At 42.3% G+C, this 15,056-nt stretch overlaps 1 protein-coding gene across 3 annotated transcripts in view; it reads left to right on the top strand.

Annotated features, from left to right (window-relative positions):
- GRK3 (G protein-coupled receptor kinase 3) overlaps positions 1-15,056 on the top strand; it is a 117,434-nt gene that overhangs the window by 23,009 nt on the left and 79,369 nt on the right. For all 3 annotated transcript variants that reach the window (XM_079941941.1, XM_079941943.1, XM_079941942.1), the window contains exon 2: positions 252-328. In XM_079941941.1, coding sequence (XP_079798067.1) covers positions 252-328 — 77 coding nt within the window. The remainder of the gene's footprint in view (positions 1-251; positions 329-15,056) is intronic.

Here is a 15,056-nt window from a genome sequence, read left to right as displayed (position 1 = left end):
TGTCAGTAAGAGGCATCTCTCGTCAAGCCAGTATCCTTCTTTTGGGCATGTTTTTTATTGAGGTATAACTGACAAATGAAATTATTTATATTTAAAGTGTACAATGTGATGAAGTGATATACACATACATTGTGAAATGAATACCAAAATCAAGTTCATCAAGCCAGTATCCTTGAATGAAGACATCATGTATCTTCCATTCTAGGGATGGAGGCTGTCATTGTTAAAAACATGTCACTCTTCTCTTTTAGTATCCGGAGTGTGATGCAGAAGTATCTCGAGGAGAGACATGAAATCACTTTCGACAAGATTTTTAATCAGAAAATTGGTAAGCCTGCTTGTTTGTTTGGCAAACTGTAATTCCAGTCGTGGTATCGGGTGGCGCCGCAATAACGTAGAAATGCAGCCCCTAATGTTGTTACATGCTTTATAGCTCAAGCTGGGGATGAAGGAAATTGCATGTAATTAATAAGATACTAAATGATTACTTATGTCCCTAATAATATCTCTTGTAAGTAAGCTATTGGAAAACAGACTAGTTTGGCTGTACGTTTTAAGACAGTTTGGGAGGTTCCCCAAATCAAAGGATTGGGTACTTGGAAACCAGAAAGAAGCTCTCTTTGGACCCGTGTCTGAGGTCCTCAGCTTCTCTCACTGATCTTGTACGTTCCGTGATCACAGGGGGTTGGCATGTGTCTTCATAAACCTCACCCCGATCTTGTGTCTGCTTCCAAAGTGTGGGGCTGGCTTACTCGATCAATTCTCATGGGTTTATGGGTTTTGTTGGCTACTCACTCTTGTCAGTTCCACATCAGTTTCCCTTATTCCTGTGGCTCCATTTGGAATCTCTACTTAGCCCGGTCACCAGGACTCCCCCTGTTGCGTACACAGAGCTCATGGACCCATGCCCACCTCTGGCCAGCGCTGGTCTCAGCCTATGCAGATGTGTGGTTGTGTAGGAGTGCTCTGCAGTGACCGCAGTTAGTGCCCTAGAGAAATTAGGACTGGACAGGAATTGCTTTGGTGGGAATTTCAAGACCCACAAGGAAATGAGACACTGTATTCTCACCTGCCTTCTGAAAGACTGGCAGCTTGTTTAAAGGTGACTGTCGGCCGGGTTAGATGAGAGCTGTCGGCCACTGTTTTTTTATCCCCATTCCCCCAAATCAGTTCCCACTGTCCAGAAATTTCCTAAACAGTCTTTTGTTCTTGAGGCTAGGATTCATCATTTGGCCTGTCATCTGGCTCTGTTGTTAACTTGCCCACAGTGATGTACTAAGCAGATCATGCTAGAGTTTTTCCGTGAAATACGCATAGCTGAATACAAGAGACCAGGAAGTCTCTTTGCATCTTGTTTGCCTCCCACAACTGCTCAGAGAAGGTTTGCGGAGGAACTGTGTCTGAGTTTTTTAATTGACTTAATACTAGAGGATTACTCTTAAAATTTCAAGAAATTAAAGTCTTCCTAAAGTTTCCTGGAACTCTGCTTCTGCATGTAGTTTTGTTTCCATGATTCGTAGCCACAGGCTGGGACTTTCCTGGCGGTCCAGTTGTTAAGACTCTGCGCTTCCACTGCAAGGGGCATGGGTTCGCTCCCTGGTCGGGGAACTAAGATTCCCGCATGCTACACAGCACAGCAAAAAAGAAAAAAAAAATTTCCATAGACACAGGCTGACTGATCCCTTTGAGACTGAATATTCTTAGAGATAATTCTGGGTCGCCCTTCCGTGTACAGGTAAGGAGGTGTAGACCCAGGTTGATGAAGTGACTTGTTCTGATCTGACGTTCTCCTCCTCTGATAATTCTTTAAAGGCTCTTGGAAAGGAAACCATGACTGTAAAATACTGTAGAAAGTCGCCCGGTAAAAATTGGAGAGGTTTTTTGTTTTTTTAGAAAGAGTTACAGGGATCTCCTTTGTTCAAGGAAAGCAGAAACCGGTGCGGAAAGTCTTTGGAAGTTTGTGAACTACTTTTTGTCACAAAGTAGCCGTCTATGAAGGCAGTCTTCTGTAGATGTGGCTTCTGTGATAACCCACAAAATACAGTGGTCAAAGGGCGGCTGGCGTGCTCTGGAGAAGCAGATGAAGAGTAGCCCGTCCGTTCTGAGGACGACGTGGGGAGAGCCCTTAGCCACCTGGAAACGTTTCATCCTGAGCGTCAGGATTTGGTGGGGAAACAGATTTGGCTTTCATCTCATCCTTTATTGCTGCTTCTTGTTGCTTGCATGGTGTTTGGTTACCTGCCATCTATATAAATGCTCTCCTTTGCTTCTGATTTTGTACTGAAAAGCAGAAAATAAAACTAGCCTGATAACAAGATTGAGAAACTCCGTAACTTTGGGAGGGAAGGCAAAAAAGGAATTCTTTATTGGTTACTTAAATTTTTAAAAATGTTTTACACCTTTGTTGAGATATATTTGAGATCGCATAAAATTCACCCATTTTGAGTATACAGTTCAGTGGGTTCTCGTGCATTCAGAGTTGCATGACCGTCAACAAGTCTCATCACAGAACATTTTCAACACCCCAGAAAGAAACTCCACACCCATCAGCAGTCCCTCTCCATATTCCCCTTCCCCCCAACCCCTAAGTACCACTAATCTAATTTCTGCCTCTGTGGATTTGCCTGTGTTGGACATGCCACATAAACGGCATCATAAGAAGAGCTAACACCTGTCCTTCTCAAACGCTTCCAAAATATAGCAGAGGGAGGAACACTCCCAAACTCATTCTACGAGACCACCATCACCCTGATACCAAAACCAGACAAAGATGTCACAAAGAAAGAAAACTACAGGCCAATATCACTGATGAACATAGATACAAAAATCCTCAACAAAATACTAGCAGACAGAATCCAACAGCACATTAAAAGGATCATATACCATGATCAAGTGGGGTTTATCCTAGGAATGCAAGGATTCTTCAATATATGCAAATCAATCAGTGTGATAAACCATGTTAACAGATTGAAGGAGAAAAACCATATGATCATCTCAATAGATGCAGAGAAAACTTTCGACAAAATTCAACACCCATTTATGATAAACACCCTCCAGAAAGTAGGCATAGAGGGAACTTTCCTCAACATAATAAAGGCCATATATGACAAACCCACAGCCAACATCGTCCTCAGTGGTGAAAAACTGAAACCCACTAATATCAGGAGCAAGACAAGGTTGTTGCCCACTCTCACCACTCTTATTCGACATAGTTTTGGAAGTTTTAGCCACAGCAATCAGAGAAGAAAAAGAAATAAAAGGAATCCAAATCGGAAAAGAAGAAGTAAAGCTGTCACTGTTTGCAGATGACATGATACTATACATAGAGAATCCTAAAGATGCTACCAGAAAACTACTAGAGCTAATCAATGAATTTGGTAAAGTAGCAGGATACAAAATTAATGCACAGAAATCTCTTGCATTCCTATACACTAATGATGAAAAATCTGAAAGTGAAATTAAGAAAACACTCCCATTTACCATTGCAACAAAAAGAATAAAATATCTAGGAATAAACCTACCTAAGGAGACAGAAGACCTGTATGCAGAAAATTATAAGACACTGATGAAGGAAATTAAAGATGATACAAACAGATGGAGAGATATACCATGTTCCTGGATTGGAAGAATCGACATTGTGAAAATGACTCTACTACCCAAAGCAATCTACAGATTCAATGCAATCCCTATCAAGCTACCACTGGCATTTTTCACAGAACTAGAACAAAAAATTTCACAATTTGTATGGAAACACAAAAGACCCCAAATAGCCAAAGCAATCTTGAGAAAGAAAAACGGAGCTGGAGGAATCAGGCTCCCTGATTTCAGAGTATACTACAAAGCTACGGTAATCAAGACAGTATAGTACTGACACAAAAACAGAAATATAGATCAATGGAGCAGGATAGAAAGCTCAGAGATAAACCCATGCACATATGGTCACCTTATCTTTGATAAAGGAGGCAAGAATATACAGTGGAGAAGAGATAGCCTCTTCAATAAGTGGAGCTGGGAAAACTGGACAGCTACATGTAAAAGAATGAAATTAGAACACTCCCTAACACCGTACATAAAAATAAACTGAAAATGGATTAAAGACCTAAATGTAAGGCCAGACACTATCAAACTCTTAGAGGAAAACATAGGCAGAACACTCTATGACATAAATCATAGCAAGATCCTTTTTGACCCACCCCCTAGAGAAACAGAAATAAAAACAAAAGGAAACAAATGGGCCCTAATGAAACTTAAAAGCTTTTGCATAACAAAGGAAACCATAAACAAGACCAAAAGACAACCCTCAGAATGGGAGAAAATATTTGCAAATGAATCAGCTGACAAAGGATTAATCTCCAAAATTTACAAGCAACTCATGCAGCTCAATAACGAAAAAACAAACAACCCAATCCAAAAATGGGCAGAAGACCTAAATCGACATTTCTCCAAAGAAGATATACAGATTGCCAACAAACACATGAAAGAATGCTCAACATCATTAATCATTAGAGAAATGCAAATCAAAACTACAGTGAGGTATCATCTGACGCTGGTCAGAATGGCCATCATCAAAAAATCTACAAACAATAAATGCTGGAGAGGGTGTGGAGAAAAGGGAACCCTCTTGCACTGTTGGTGGGAATGTAAATTGGTACAGCCACTATGGAGAACAGTATGGAGGTTTCATAAAAAACTAAAAATAGAACTACCATACAACCCAGCAATCCCACTACTTGGCATATACCCTGAAAAACCATAATTCACAAAGAGTCATGTACCAAAATGTTCATTGCAGCTCTGTTTACAATAGCCAGGACATGGAAGCAACCTAAGTGTCCATCAACAGATGAATGGATAAAGAAGATACGGCACATATATACAATGGAATATTACTCAGCCATAAAAAGGAATGAAATTGAGTTATTTGTAGTGAGGTGGATGGACCTAGAGACTGTCATACAGAGTGAAGTAAGTCAGAAAGAGAAAAACAAATACCGTATGCTAACATATATATATGGAATCTAAAAAAATGGTCATGAAGAACGTAGGGGCAAGACGGGAATAAAGACACAGACCTACTAGAGAATGGATTTGAGGACATGGGGAGGGGGAAGGGTAAGCTGGGACAAAGTGAGAGAGTGGCATGGACATATATACACTAACAAACAAACTAGATAGCTAGTGGGAAGCAGCCGCATAGCACAGGGAGATCAGCTCGGTGCTTTGTGACCACCTAGAGGGGTGGGATAGGGAGGGTGGGAGGGAGGGAGATTCAAGACGGAAGAGAGATGGGGACATATGTATATGGATAGCTGATTCACTTTGTTTTACAGCAGAAACTAACACACCATTGTAAAGCAATTATACTCCAATAAAGATGTTAAAAAAACCCAACGGCATCATATAACACGTGGTCTTTTGCATCTGGCTTCTTTCAACATTATGTTTTCAGGGTTCATCTACATTGTAGCGTGCGTGTCAGTACTGCCTGCCTCTCTGTACCTGGTAATATTCCCATGTATGGCTGAGCCACATTTCATTTATCCATTCATCCGCCGACTGTTTCCAGTTTTGGGCTCTCATGAATAACGCCGCTAGGAGAAGAAGGTGTTTTTTAACGTGTAATTTGAGCAAGTGGTTCCGTGTTATTAACACGCCCTGGGGTGGGGGGTGTGACAGGCCTGCCCTCCGCTGCAGCTCTAGTTCCAGTCTCTGAAATGCATTGAGGATTCTGTCTGAGGATTCTGTCTTCCTTTGTGTTTTCTGCTCCCCACTCTCCCTCCTGTAACCCCTTTCCTGTCTGCCATCCCCACTCCCCCCACCCCACCCCCCAGTCACACGTGCAAGCCCCAGACCTGTTTTTTCTGTTGTGATTAAACCATCACCTGAAGCCGCCTCTAGGAGCCTCTGATCTGAGCCCCCTAGTGGCATTAACGTGGCCCTCGTGCTGTTAACTTCAGCCTCACAGATTTTCCCCCACTGAGAACAGGTTTGCTGGGCACTGAGGGTCTGTGACTTTTATCTCAATTAGGCCGTTAAAAAACTGAAACATGGTTTAGATAAATAAATAACTCCTCCTTCCCTTCCTCCCCACTCTGAGCTTGGAGCTGGCGAGCTGACTTGGGAGAAGGTCACAGGATGGGGGCTGGGGGATGAGGAGAGAGGACAAGGTAATGGTGCCTGACGCGGATCTGTAATTACATGTGGACAGAGCTCTACACTGAACGTGTCTGGTCCCTCCTTTGCTCCAAGGCGTTCCTGTTTTCTGGCTGGTGTGACGGGTGGGGCAGAGTGGAAGGTGGACCAAGGTTGCAGTAGCTTTGTCTGACTCTCTAGGTCTGTGACGTCCTCCTTCAAGCACACTCCTCTTCCCCAGTGTCTCCCCATCTCTTCCCTCCGCCCCTTTCCATGACTGTCTCCCTGTGTTTCCACCTTGTTGCTTTTCTGTGGTCCCTCTGTTTATCTTTCACCCTCTACCTGTCTCCTCCTTTTGTCTCCTTCCAAACCTTCCGGCATCCCCTATGCTGCGGTTGGCGCATGGTTTGGGGGATCGCCCTCCAATGCGGGCGGTAGCCAACTTGTCAAACTGCTTTGTGAAACGAAAAATGTAGAAATCTTTCATTTACTTGGCCTCTGAGGCTTCGCTGGGGTGGCGCGCAATTGGCAGGTCTGTCAGCTACACCCCACGCTGGTCGTTGTTTCATATTCTTAGCTATAAAAGTGGGGATACAAATGGTACCTACTTCATAAGGCCGTAGTGAGGATCCAGCAGGAAATGGATGCGAAGCCCTGAACACAGTGATTGAATCTCAGCAGATGCTCAATGAATGAAATCTCTTAAATGAAATCGTTTATTATAAAAATTTTTAGTCCTGGGTAAAAATGGACCAGAATAACGAGCCCCCACGCGTATACATCACCCAGATTTGATATGTTTCAATATTTTGTGTACCTGCTTTGTCCATCCCCTCTTTTTGTGGTTGCCTGAATATTTTAAAGCAATTAGCAAACCCCTCATAGCATTTCAGCCCTATGTGCATCTCTAAAAAAATCTGAATGTTTTCTCATACAACCTTAATACCTTTATCCCAGCCAATGAAAATGATGATTCTTACTTGAATCTTGAGTCCATATTCAGGTTTTTCTGATTAACTTAAAAATGTCCTTTTACTCTTGTGTTTTTTGAATCAGGATCCAACTATTGTTCTTGTATTGTAATTGGTAATAACATCCCATTAATCTAGAACAGTCCCCCACCCCACCCCCACCCCCAGGTAACTGACGTATTGAAGAAACTGGGCCGGCTGTATTATAGAGTGTTCCACATTCTGGATTTCTCTGTTTGCTTTCTCGTGGTGTCATTTAAATTGCACTTCTGCTTCCTAAATTTCCCGTGAACTGAAAGCCAGCTCCAACAACTGGATTAGCATGTTAGGTTCGGACATTGTAGCAAGAGGCACGTGACACGTAGGTGCCGCTCTGCCGTCACTTCTCTAAAGTGGGTTCAGGTGCGGTCAGCTCTCCGGCTCCTCATTCAGCTGTCATCTGCCATTCGTTTCATTTTCACTGATGATCTCTGCATAAATCGATTATTTTATTAGGAAGTTACGAAGCGGTGAGTTTGCTAATCATGCCATTCCTTCCACGGTGACTGCTTTTACTTATCCACTTGAGCTATATATTTGCCTGTAAAGACAGTCAGGTGCGGTTGGCAGATTTCTACGTCTCCCATGACTTTTATAAATTTATTTATTTATTTATTTATTTTTGGCTGTGTTGGGTCTTTGTTTCTGTGCGAGGGCTTTCTCCAGTTGCGGCGAGCGGGGGCCCCTCTTCATCGCGGTGCGCGGCCTCTCTTGTTGCGGAGCACAGGCTCCAGACGCGCAGGCTCAGTAGTTGTGGCTCACGGGCCTAGTTGCTCCGCGGCATGTGGGATCTTCCCAGACCAGGGCTCGAACCCATGTCCCCTGCATTGGCAGGCAGATTCTCAACCACTGTGCCACCAGGGAAGCCCCTCCCATGACTTTTTAAAGCCTCCAGGTGTTACTCCCAGGGGTAACCCGCAGAAGGAGATTTTGCAGATATAATTAAGGTTGTGTTCTGGGTGGGCTGAATTTGCTCACACCAGCCCTTTAAAAGCAGAGAATGTCCTCAGGCCGGCAGCAGAAGTCATAGAGATTGAAGCAGGAGAAAGGTGGGACACACCCTTGCCGACTTTGCAGGTGGAGGGGGCCCCATGAGAAGGATTGTGAGTGTTGTCTCGGAGCTGAGGGTGACCCCTCCTCCTTGGCAGGCAGCAAGGGAACAGGGACCTCAGTCCTACAGCCATCGGAACTGCATTCTGCCAACAACATGAATGAGTTTGGGAGCAGATTCCTCCCTGGAGCCTCTAGATAGATAAGAACCCAGGTTGCCAGCACCTTGATTCTGGCTTTATGAGCCCCTAAGTAAGCAGAAAACCCAGCAGAGCCTAGTTCTGACCTCCAGAGCTAGGAGGTGTTTATTAGTGGTGTTTTTAAGTCACTGAGTTTGTGGATATTTGTTACACAGCAATAGAAGACTAATAGAGCAGGATCAATGCTTAACTTCTTTGTTTTTAATTGCCGGTTTCCAGAATAAAAAAGGTTAAGTAAATGACAGCTGTCTTTATCTTCCTCATCCTTACATAGAAATCATACCTCTTAAGGGACATCAATTAAGTTGATTCCTAATTTGCTGTCAGTAAAACTCATTTAGATATTGACAAATGTCCTGGGTTTGGCTCATTGAAAGAATGGTTTTAAAGGGATACTGGTTATCAAATAGACAGTAAAATCAATTTGTCGGTTAAAATCAATTTGTATAGTTAAGATGTTTTGCTACCATTTTCTTCTGTGATATACTGAAATAATTTCATCATATGCAAGTGGGGCACATAACATTTGATAAATTCCATCTGTCTGTTGATAGTCTACTCACTTCTCTTGACTGCATACCCTCTCCTGTTAGAGAAGGATGTTTCCGATTATAAGGAGACTCCAAAATAGATGCTTAATTCATAAAGTGTGCAAATGTTACTCTCATATATAAAGAACATCATAGTTAAAGTAGTATGACGTCACATCATTATTGCCACGGAAGACATTTCATTTTCTCACACTGACTTCAGAGCTTAATCCAGAGTCTGAATATTAATCTTTTTGAATTCGTGTGAAAATTGGTGTCTTTGAAACATGGTTTTGGTCAAAACAAAATTTTGCAACTTTTACTCTTTTAAAAACAGCTTTATCGAGGCATGATATTACATGTTATAAAATTCACTCATTATGAGTGTATAATTTGATGAGTTTTAGTAAACTCTGAGTTGTGCAGCCAGCACCACAGTCTAATTTTAAAACATTTCCATGTCTCAAAGAGACACCCTGTGCCCACTTGTAGTCACTTCCTGCTCCCATCCCCAGGCAACCAATAATCTGCCTTTTCTGAACATTTCTAATGAGTGGAATCTTACAGGCTGTAGACTGTTAGTCTTTTGCATATGGCTTCTTTCATTTAACATCAGGTTTTGGAGGTTGATCCACATTGTGTGTTCCTCGTTCTGGTCTGGTCTGGTCTCTCATTCCCTTTTGTTGCTGAATAATATCCCATTATATGGATAGACCACATTTTGTTTATCCCTTCGCCAGTTGATGGACATTTGAATTATTCCCACTTTTGGTCTATTACAAACGATGCTGCTGTGTTCACATTCACGTACAAGTGTGGATGTATGTTTTCATTTCTCCTGGGTATGCAACTAGGAGTGGAATTGCTGGGCTGTACGGTGAATTCATGTTTAACTTTTTAAGGAATCACTAATTGCTTTCTAAATTATACTGTATTTACATTCTCACCATCATTTTATGAGAGTTCCAGTTTTTTTGTTTGAAGAAAAAAACGTTTTCTTCCCCCATTGGATTGTCTTGGCATCTTTGTTGAAAATTAATTGACCATAAATTTAAGGACTTATTTCTGGACTCTCAGTTTTGTCCTGTTGATGTATATGTCTGTTCTTATGCTGGTTCCACACTGTCTTGATTACTGTAGCTTTATAGTAAGTTTTGAAATCGGGAAATAAAAATCTTCTCACTTCATTCTTTTTTTTTTTTTCAAAATTGTTTTTGGCTCTTCTGGATCCTTTGCATTTCCATGTGAATTTTAGCATCAGTTTTTCAATTTCTGCCAAAAAAACCCCACAAAAAACCTACTCAGATTTTGGTAGGGATTTTGTCGAATCTCTAGATTTGGAGACAACTGTCATTTTAACAACATTAAGTCTTCCAATCCATGAATGAAATGTCTCTATAGTTGTTTACGTCGTCCCTAATTTCTCTCAGCAGTGCTTTGTAGTTTTCAGTCTTAAATGTCTTCTTAAATTTATTCACAATTATTTTAATGTTTTTGATGCTATTATGGATGAAATTGTTTCTTTAATTTCATTTTTGGTTGTTCATTGCTAGTACACGGAAATAGAATTGGTTTTTGTATGGTGATCTTGTATCCTACAATCTTGCTGAACTAATTTATTAGTTCTAGTAGATTTGTGTATGTGTGTATGTGTGTGAGTTCTTTAGGATTTTCTACATGTAAGATCCTGTCTCTGAAAAGAAACAAATTTACTCCTTTCTTTCCAGTCTGGTGCCTTTTCTTTTCAATTTTTACTTTTCACTTTGATTTCTTAAATATTTATTAATGTTGGTCTCAAACATATTTAGCATGATTTCAAAGAACATTCGGGTTGAAAGAATGTATAAATTAAATTTGGCATTTGGGGCTAAGGCATAAGAAATATACTTGCCATGGACTTTGCAAAAAATATGTTTCATTATAAAAAGGATACATTGGAAAGACAGAAATTGCTGCCTTACAAAGTTCTTTTTAAAGGATTTTCTGAGCAGGCCTGTAGAAAGAAAGATGGACACAGACATGACGTAGAGACCTCTTTTTTAAATTTGGTAATTATATTCAAAATACAGGACCACAGAAGTACTGAAAAAATAATAAGCGACACAGAAGAAAACATTTTAGGATTACTTTTTTGTCAGTTTTCAAGGAACAAAGTTTCCAACCTATTTTATGATTATAAAATTATTGCTTGAAGTGCTTTGTGCTTCAAAACATGGTAGATGGCTAAAATCTGCAAATACTTACCACTGTGCAACTTCTGACTTGAAGACCAGAGTTAAACGACAGCACATCGAGCCCTTTTGCATGTGGTCATAGAGAGGGAACCCTTAACCCGGGAACCCCCCTTCAGGCTTTGTTTTCTCTTTTGTTTCCACCTTTGTTTGGAAGAGTTTGTTTGTGTCCCCACGCAGGGCCTTCCCCAGACAAACAGCCTCCCTGATTGACAGTCACAGACGGCCCCACCCTGTCTGATGTGTAAAACTTCCTCCAGCTGAGAGCCACCAGCCCCCAAAGAGAAGAAAACCCGGGGCCCCATTCAACTCCACATCAATTATCCATGCCTTTGTGGAGACTTCTAAGTGAGGGAAAGAGTTAAAGGTCCATTTAAACTTTCAAACAGCAGAGGTAAACACTTGACTAAGCACAGCTAATTGGATTTTCAATTGAAGAGGCCAGGCAGCCGCAGGCAACGGGTGGTGAGGAACCCACAGAAATGATGGACACAGATTTTGCACACTTTCAACTTGCGTCTCTAAACAGAAGTGCCGCCAGGAGAGGAAAGGCACTGAAGAAGAGGGAAAGGCTGTTAGTCCAAACCCCACTGGCAGGCAGTCCTTTGGGCTGACTCCTTATCTGTGTTGGCTCCCACAAGCCTGGGTATTGGCGCCCCGGGTTGGAGACGCCACCTGCCCTGCCACGCAGCCTCTGCGGCTCTGCAGACTGGGGACATCTGAGAAAATTGTGGCAGCTTTCAAAGAGAGTAGAAAGGCTTAAACCAGTCCTATGAGAAATATAGTTGTCTTTTTTTGTTTGTTTTAAACCAATTTATTTGGGCTGGTTTTCCTTTTACAAGACATCATTCAGGTTCTACGATCAGCCATGATTATCTCTTCCCAGAAAAATTCAGAAGAGCCACACTTTTACTGGAATGGCACAATCCTTTAACATCTGCTAATCACTGGAACTGTAGGCACCCTGGCATGTGACCACCAAACCCCTGATCTGCAGGCTGGCAACTCTCTCTCTGATCTTTTAGGTGGTTGCTATTGAATTTTCCCTGAGCTCTTCTGAGCCCGTGATTGATGGGAATTACTATTGGTTTAAGACAGTGATGGCCACCTGTGTACTAAACTAGTGTTTTCTGTGCTAGTTAAAATAATGTGACCAAGTTTGCCCATTCCCCAAAAAGCAGAGCCTGAGTAGGGGGTAGGCACTTCACAACTGCTGTTTTCTGTCTGTCACCAGGAAAAGTTAGTGGGGAAATGAGCATGCATCTGGGGTTTTTTTTAATTGAAGTATAGTTGATAGGATGTTGTGTTAGTTTCAGGTGTACAGCGAAGTGATTCAGTTATACATATATATATATTCTTTTTCAGATTCTTTTCCATTATAGGTTATTACAAGATATTGAATGTAGTTCCCTATGCTATACAGTAGATCCTTGTTGTTTATCTATTTTATATATAATGGTGTGTATCTGTTAACCCCAAACTCCTAATTTATCCCTCCCCCCCTTTCTCCTTTGGTAACCATAAGTTTGTTTTCTATGTCTGTGAGTCTGTTTCTGTTTTGTAAATCAGTTCATTTGTATCATTTTTTTAGATTTCACATATAAGTGATATCATATAATATTTGTCTCTCTCTGACTCACTTCACTTAGTATGATAATCTCTAGGTCCATCCATGTTGCTGCAAATAGCATTATTTCATTCTTTTTTATGGCTGCATAATATACCATTGTGTATATATTGATATATACCACATCATCTTTATCCATTCATCTGTGGACGGACATTTAGGCTGCTTCCATGTCTTGGCTATTGTAAATAGTGCTGGAGTTTGTTTTTTTTTTAACATATAAACTATACAATTCCTAGTTAATATATCATGATACTAAAATCCAGAATTTGGGGGCAGTGCACAAAGATCTTTCTGTAGCAGGTCTCTGCTTTATTTATGTGCTTTGTTGAATGAGACATTGAGAATCTAATATATTTTAAGTGCTCCATTGGAAATGTCTTATTAAACAAAAAGGCACAGAGGGGAGACTAGCGTCAGGCCACAGAGGACTTTCTACCTGCCACCAGCTCACTCTGCAAAAGGATGGATGTGAAACCCACAGACCTCTGGCATGCCAGTATCAGACAGCTGTAAGGAGAGTTTACTCCTGCCCAGAAGTCTCCGAAATTCTTGGAAGGGGCTACTGGTGATGTTTCAGAGCCATGAGTTTAGATCCCACGGCAAGTGTGGGGAAACCACTCTTAGCCAGAAAGAAAGTCTAGCCAGTCAGCCAACATCTGCAACTGACTCAACTTTGTAGCCGTCTCATTGCCTGGATCCACATAATTAAGGGAAAATACTACATGCTGTAGCAATATTAGCAAAGCCGGGGTCTTAATATATATTCCTGGAGAGTTCTAAGGACCTAGGAAACATGACCTCTACTGGAAAAGTTGACCATCAGCTTTTTGAGCTGACAGTAGAGGGATGATTGGGCGGTTTTAGGATTTTAGGAGCCCCAAACGCCTGAAATTCCAGGTGGCAGTGCACTGTCATAATATCCCCTGGTTTTAGCTCTTTGGGAAATACCTTTTCTGAGGGTTTTATACATTATCATTGATTTATTTTAGTATTCCTACTTCTAGTCAAAGTCAAGATCAGGAAATGTAGAGATACGCTATGAGGTGGTTCTCGGGCTTTGTTTGAAATCTACTAAAAATTCAGTCATTCATTCAGTAAATTTCACTGTGTACCATGCATCCGTGAATAGTACTGCTATGGGTGCCCCTATCGAGCTAACATTCTTTGTTTAATATATTTATTTAATTATTTATTTGGCTGTGCCGGGTCTTAGTTGTGGCGTGCGGGATCTTTTAGTTGCAGCATGCGAACTCTTAGTTGCAGCATGTGGGATCTAGTTCTCTGACCAGGGATCGAACCCGGGCCCCCCCTGCAGTCCCTGGAGCTAAGATTCTACGGGGGGAGACAGACCATCGAATACACACTGTCCGCACACTAGTAAACGTGGAGAATTGTAGAGGCCAGAGCAGTGTGTGCGGCAGTTTCAAATAGGGTGTTTGGAGAAGGCGCCACTTCTAAAGGGACGGTTGAACAGCGTCCTGGGGAGGTGTGAGGGCTGAGCCCCTGTGTACTGGGGGGAAGTGGGTACAGGCAGAGGGCTCAGCAGGACAGAGACCCTAAGACTGGAACCACGTGGTGGAGGAACAGCAAGGAGGCTGCAGCCAAGGGGCTGAGTGCGAGGGACCGCGAGACAGGTGGGGGGTGGTTGGCGAGGCTTTTTAGGCAGTCACGAGGCTCTCCGCTTTTACTGGTCCTGGGATGGGACACAGGAAAGTTTGAGCACTGGGGCGGCACACCCTGACTCGAGTGCTCATGCAGCATCGTCTAGGTGCTGTGGAAGCAAGAAGCAGGAGATGCTGCAGCGCGTCAGCAAGAGATGGTCCCGGCTTTGGGACCAGCGGCCAACAGTGGAGGTGGTGAGAAGTCATCTGAAGATGGGAGGATAGATTTGCAATGAGTTGTGTGTGGTACAAAAGCGGGTGGGAGGCACAGAGGCTTGCAGGGTACCATGTGGTTGGGTTCAGTTGGAGCCAGAAGGTGAAAGAAAGGCTCAGACAAGAGCCTGAGGGTGTAGGGCGATGACTGTGTTCACGCATCTTGGAATTAAGGTAACTTGCTTGCTTTGCACAGTGGGCCATCTGCTGAAGAGTATTGTCACACCTCCTCTGTGTTCTACATGATGCTTTTAGGTCAGCCTTAAAGTTCGGAGCTTTGTCCCAACTCCGCTCGCTGATGAACAGAGAAGATTCTTGTGATTTGGTTTCCAAAAGAAATCCCAGAAAAGTGTGGAGGTGGGGGCTGAGAGAATCGCTTTAGTCCCTCAAAGAGACTGT

The sequence above is a fragment of the Stenella coeruleoalba genome, assembly GCF_951394435.1.
Source record: "Stenella coeruleoalba genome assembly, chromosome: 14".
NCBI classification, from domain to species: domain Eukaryota; kingdom Metazoa; phylum Chordata; class Mammalia; order Artiodactyla; family Delphinidae; genus Stenella; species Stenella coeruleoalba.
Note: the sequence above shows the minus strand (reverse complement) of the source record. Positions and strands in the feature narration are given on the sequence as shown.